The sequence below is a fragment of the Mustela putorius genome, unplaced genomic scaffold (genome assembly GCF_011764305.1).
Source record: "Mustela putorius furo isolate JIRA1106 unplaced genomic scaffold, ASM1176430v1.1 tig00000127_pilon_pilon_pilon, whole genome shotgun sequence".
Taxonomy (NCBI): domain Eukaryota; kingdom Metazoa; phylum Chordata; class Mammalia; order Carnivora; family Mustelidae; genus Mustela; species Mustela putorius.
This window is the reverse complement of record NW_025421288.1, coordinates 3643829-3650311: the sequence shown is the minus strand read 5'-3', so window position 1 is coordinate 3650311 and position 6483 is coordinate 3643829. Positions and strand designations below refer to the sequence as shown.

Sequence of the window (6483 nt, the reverse complement as noted above, 5' to 3'; positions counted from 1 at the left end):
TTTTCTTCATATGAATCTTGAACATTCCTTATCAGGCTTATTTATAGCTATATTATCATTTTGAGTCAATGATTCCATTTCATTATAATTCATAGGAAATTACTGACTTTTTTACACTGATCTTCACTATTTGGATGAACTCCTTCATTTTTTTTTTCTAAGAAAGCTATTTTATTGGTTGACTATTGTACACTTTTGTCTGCAAATATTATCCCTGTTTTCTAGAATTCTTACATCTTTTTTAAATTTATGGTTTAGTACTTCAGACGTGTTCTCCAGTATAATGTTAAACAGTACAAAATGTGAGAATATCTAGTTTTTGGTGATAGTGTGAATGTTTCCAGTGCTTACCCTGTGCACATATATTCTCTGGGAGTTTCAAGAAGATTCTTCTTACTGAGTTAAGTAGTTCCTTTTTGTTTCCAATTTGGGAAGTTTTTCTTTTCCTTACTTCCTTTTATTCTTTTCTTTTCTTTTCTTTTTTTTTGAGTCACATTTTATCAAATTATTTAAAGAATTTTATTAAAGTAATTTAATGCATTTCCTTTCAATATGTAAATGTGGTGAGAAATTTTATAGGTTTTCAAATGGTGACCCAATTCCTAGTTCTAATCTCTTTAAAACATTTAAGCCATATTGCTCTTAAGAACTTTACTATATTTGATTTGCTAGCATTTAATTTAGCCTCTTTTTATATTGATGTTCCCAAATTGGACCTGTATTTTCTTTTCTTGTGTATCATGTTATGTTTTCAAATTATTTAAATTTGTGCGCATCATCTATTTTCTGCTTTTCTCACTTTAGAAGACCAACGCGATCAATGGCTGATGGGAACCATACAAGAATCACAGAGTTTATTTTCATAGGCTTAAAGTATCATCCTCAGATGCAAGTCTTCCTTTTCTTGCTCTTTCTATTTTTTTACCTCGTTACCATGACAGGAAACTTGGGTATGATTATTCTCATTCAGATGGATTCCCACCTTCACACGCCCATGTACTTTTTTCTCAGTCACCTGTCCTTTGTGGATGTCTGCTTTTCATCTGTAGTGGGTCCCAAGATGCTCACGGACTTCTTCGCTGACAGGAAGGCCATCTCCTTCCTGGGCTGTGCTTTGCAGCAATGGTTCTTTGGGTTCTTCGTGGCCATTGAGTGCCTTCTGCTGGCATCCATGGCCTATGACCGCTATGTGGCCATCTGTAACCCATTACTGTATTCTGTAACCATGTCACAGAGACTTTGCATACAGTTGGTGGTTGGACCCTATACTGTTGGCTTCCTGAGCACCATGACTCATACAACAGCTGCTTTTCAGCTTCCCTTTTGTCGCTCCAACATTATTAATCATTTCTTCTGTGACATGTCCCCTCTTCTTTCTCTGGTATATGCCGACACCCGGATCAATAAATTGTTGGTTTTCATTGTGGCTGGAGCTGTCCTGGTTGTCAGTAGCCTGACCATTATAATCTCCTATTTCTACATCCTTACTGCCATCCTGAGGATCCGCTCTGCTGATGGGAGGCGCAAAGCCTTTTCCACCTGCTCCTCCCATCTCACGGCGGTGTCCATCTTATACGGGACTCTCTTCTTTATCTATGTGCGGCCAGGTGCAATTTTTTCCCTAGACGTCAACAAAGTGGTGTCGGTGTTCTACACCGCAGTGATCCCCATGTTGAACCCTCTCATCTACAGCTTGAGAAATAAAGAAGTGAAAGCTGCCATGCGCAGAACGATCGTCAGGAGCAAGTTTTGTATCAGAAGTTAAATTCCAATCTGGAATACAAAATAGATAGAAGGAAAAGCTTCCAGACATGGTTAGTCTATCTGGTCATCATCCAAAGAGACTAGCAATGTGCAGAGTTTAGAGTGTGGAATCCTTGCCAACTATTTCTTTAAAGCTCCCTTTCAATCATGTGCACGTGGATAATAAAAATCCCCAGTCATCAAAAAATCAGAGCAATTCTGTTTCCTCAAATAATTTCATTATTGAGCATAAGATAAAAATCTAATAAGTGCTGGATCATCTAGCTACTAATGCTATGGCACTAGTTGGACCAATATATGTGTTCAGACCAGCAGAGACTCATTGGAATGACATATATGACCTCCATTCCTAAATCCAGAATTTAAAATAGAAAACAGAGCAGGTCACTTAGCTACAAATTATTATTATTATTTTTAAATTTATTTGACAGACAAAGATCACAAATAGGCAGAGAGGAAGGCAGAGAGAGAGAGAGAGAGGAGGAAGCAGGCTCCCTGCTGAGCAGAGAGCTGGATGCGAGGCTGGATCCCAGGACCCTGAGATCATGACCTGAGCCCAAGGCAGAGGCTTTAAACCACTGAGCCACCCAGATGCCTCTACTACAAATTATTATTTTTTAACAAAAGGAACTCCTCATATCATATTCCTTCAAATATCTCTTATGTGTATTTTCTTTGTCCTTGCTTCTGAGAATACTATGTCACAATGACTGCAGAAAAAAGCAAATACAAGCAGAAGGTGAACAATATTGACGATACAAAATTTTATTCTTAATCTTCCACCAAGTGACAAGTGACAAGAGAGATGTCTCTTTACATATTTGACTCTGAAGCTGTTCCCACTATTACTTTAATATCTATATTTGGTTTTTCTATTTCTTTCAGACAAAAATAAATTGGCATCGTTTATTATAGAAATTAGAAATAAAATGCAAACGGGTGAAGGAGAGAACAAGGAAATTCTAAAAAAATCAGAGGCAATAGGTGTTGAGGAGCCAGAGGTAAACTAAAATGAAGAAAATGTATATCCTATTCTCATATTAGTCTCTTTTTGTTGTTCGAAATTAGAAAGAAAAAGAAATACAATAAAATGAAATTTAAAATATATTTTAACACCTGTCTGTCCCTCACACAACAGTGGAACAATTCAAGAGGTATTATAATTACATCAGAGAAGAGAACGTGATTTTTTGAAAAGTGTTTTTTTGCTGCAAGCCCGAGTGGTTTGAGCCCTGATCACTGAATGTGATCTAAAAATAGAGAACTTATCTCCAGTTTATAGAAAGATATAAGGGGAAAAAGCAGAGTGAGACATGCCTCAGGAATAATGTGGGGAGAACTAAAGCAAAAATGTATCTCAAGTCTGTGCCCTAATAAATTTCATGATGGCGTTAGTGGATAAATAAATAATTTCTTTACCAGTATTGGTGGAATGATGGTGTCCCAGCCATTCCTTCTTGGGATCATGAGCCTGTTTTGACTAATGCAGTTATTACAGGCATAGAACTTTGCAAGGACTGGCATAGAGTGGCTTGAGTTCCGAGGGAGTGAGCGGGTTGTGGAAGGATCTGACCACCAAGACAATGAAGTGGCATATAGGCTAGGGATAATCCTGGTTTCAATGAGGCGACTGCCTCAGACAGCAGAAATGAGTCACGGGCTAGGAAACAGGAGAGACAGAATTAGTGCCGATGGAATGCTCTGAAAAGGATTCAGATTTTACCTCAGAAATTCCTTCCATTTAATTTACATCCCTTAGTTATTTTTGAAATAATTGATTAGATAAAGGCTGGGATCAACATTCTCAGGTGTGTGTGTTTGCTCCAACGGCGAAATAAGTGATTTCATTTTCTCTTGGTGAAAGGAAAATTATCAGTGTTTTAGGCTGTGCCTTTACAGCACAGATCCTGCACTGAAGGAAGGTTCTTGGGCATTCTCTTTTTTTCCCCCTTCTTACTGAGTTTTTTTGGCAGTAGAGTCTTTAATTTCTAAGTTTAATGCTTCAGGGTACAAATATGAATCTGATCTGTGTTCTCTATGATTTTTGGACTAGGAAAATTATGCAACATTAAAAAAAATAACTACAACAAAACATCCCAAACATTTTTCACCTGAGTTACTGGGATCCAGGTAGATTTGGTTCAGCCTGGGGTCTACGGGGAGTTTTGTGAGCCTGAAGTACCCTACGGCGTATGACACGTAATCCGCCTGAAGCCATCTGGAAGAAGGAAAGCTACATGAGGTGATGGCAGGAAATGCATTCCCAGTCATTTCAGTGGCCACTCTGAGTCTCAGCACGAGTTGATCCAAATCACAACCCAGCTCCTCTCTTCTGTAATACTTGACTCTTACAGCCTTGGGGGGGTTTGCTGATGGACAAATAATGTGGGTCCCCGAGTCTTTTTTTTTTTTTTTAAGATTTTATTTATTTATTTGACAGAAAGAGATCACAAGTAGGCAGAGAGAGAGGAGGAGGCAGGCTCCCCGCTGAGCAGAGAGCCCGACGCGGGACTCTATCCCAGGACCCTGAGATCACGACCCCAGCCGAAGGCAGTGGCCTAACCCACTGAGCCACCACCCAGGCGCCCCCCGAGTCTTAAGATTTTGTTCATCGCATGATGTTGGTGACAACACCAGACAAGCTATACCACGTTTTATGTTTCACTCAAATAATGAAACTTTAATAAATGTCCTAAGAAAAAGTTTCCAGTTAAGAAAAGGGATGCAAAATTGATTATGAGCCCCGGTGCCTCTAAAACATCTCTTGATAAAAACTCGATCTTTGGAATGGAGTGGGTGACATCAGCTGTTCTTCAGGTGCTTAAAAATTCCCTGAAATCCACTGGGATCATCTGTGTAGACACTACTTTTGCCAAGGTTCTTGATATTTTATGGGTGGCTCATTTAAGGAATGAACCAATGGAGCTCATTTAGATGGATGTGAGCCATCTGAACTCAGAGTGGTGGGTCAGTAACTGTGATCTAGAATCTCATTTGAGCAATTCCAGTGCCAAATATAGTGGGGCTGAAGGGCAAGTCCCATGGGGCTAATGGAGAGCGCACGCGTCTGTGACCTAGCCAAAGTTCTCACTGAAGGTGACGAGAGGCTTTGTGCCCTCCAAGAGATCCACAAACCATTCTCACCATGGTTTGCCTCACCGCTTTTCAACGGTGAGGCACAACAGTTTTTTAATTGAGATGTTTCAATTTACTTAGGTTATCCTATCATTTCATGTATAAATCGAATCAAAAAGACTTTGAACTAATAAGTATAAAATATGAGCCTAAGTTTGAATTTTTTTTGCTGTTATTGCCTAGGAGAAAAAATGAAAACACATTTTGGGGGGGGCTTTAATTATTTTAGAGTGTTTGGAAAGTGAAAAGAAAGAAGAAAAAAATCGTGTCATTGCGCAATTGCATATAAAAATGTGTCTATTTTAATACACTTATTTCAGGCATTTTCTATTTCTGTATGCTTGTGTATAGCTTTCAGATATGCATAAATGTACAGTCTATTTTAAAGAGTGAAATCTTAAAAAACACGTGTTTTTGTAATATGATTTTGTCTATACAGATACTCTATGTTAAATATTTGGGTTATATTATTCCAGTAGTTTTCTGTGTGTGTGTGTGTGTGTGTGTGTGTGTGTGTGTGTAATTTTACAAAATTTTATATGAACTATTATTTTAGCCAGTTCTAAGCTAAATCACAGATCAAATATTTTAAATAAACTATTTTCTATTAAATATCCTTCTCAAAAATATTTTTAATTGCCAAAAAATTATAAAATTAATAATGATGGTGAGTGATGATTTCTAATTAGTAGGCATTATCTGGTTCTGAGGATACAGCAGTGAGTAAGACAGGCAAAGACCCTTCCTCCATGGAGCATCTATTTAAGGGAGAAAAGCTTGTAAATAAAGGTAAATCAGCTAAACATCAGTACTAGTTCTACAAAAATAATATAATGGGACAGTAGATGTCAGGATGCACCGTACAGCTAATGAGCAGTGGGGATGGGGTTTTAACTTAGATCCCAGAGAGCAAAACTTAAGCTTTTCGCTATTATGCTAATACCATCATCTTGATAAGATCATCTAGGAAAAAGAATAGCTAAGAAAAGAAACCAAGAGGTTCCCTTTGTCTCTACAGACAAAACTGCTGGAGAAGCATCCCGTCTTTCTTTCTCCTCTTCTTTAACAGGTGTCCTGTTTTTAGCTGAGCACACGGAAAGCACAATAAAAGACTGCAGTTTTCAGTCTCCTTTGGAGGCGAGTGCTGACACGCGATCAGGTCCTGGCTGGAGGAGTGGAAACTTCGTAAGATGCTTCTACCAAGTCTCCTTAGAACTTCAGAAAGTGCCTTTCCTCGCCCCTGTATCCTTCCTATTCCCTGGAATGCAGATTTAATGGCTGGACCTTGAGCACTCATCGGCTACCTTGGGGAAGCATGTACGTTCTTGATACTGTATTTCTGCCCTTACTAGTCCTCTATTGACTACCTCCAGATCTGTTTAATGACAGAGAAAATAAATTTCTTTGAATAGCTTTTTACAGTTACTGTTATTTTGAGTTTCCTGTCTTATATAACCACGTCTAATTCAAACGGATGGAAATCCCTCTTTCGAAGGCAGACCGTGGGAGTTAAACACCCACGCCGCACTTGGGTTGACTCTTGGCTTGACTTTTATGCTTTCATGCATTCAAGGAGAGTAAAAT

The 6483-nt window shown here is 38.6% G+C and overlaps 1 protein-coding gene across 1 annotated transcript; it reads left to right on the top strand.

Annotated features, from left to right (window-relative positions):
- Positions 1 to 820: 820 nt before the first annotated feature.
- On the top strand, positions 821 to 1765 carry LOC101682288 (olfactory receptor 1009). Its single transcript, XM_004777564.1, has one exon. The coding sequence runs from the start codon at positions 821 to 823 to the stop codon at positions 1763 to 1765; it is 945 nt and encodes a 314-aa protein (XP_004777621.1).
- The last annotated feature ends 4718 nt before the right edge of the window (positions 1766 to 6483 follow it).

Coding starts and splice junctions, on each gene's coding strand:
- LOC101682288 (XM_004777564.1), top strand. CDS start 821: ATGGCTGATGGGAACCATACAAGAATCACAGAGTTTATTTTCATAGGC.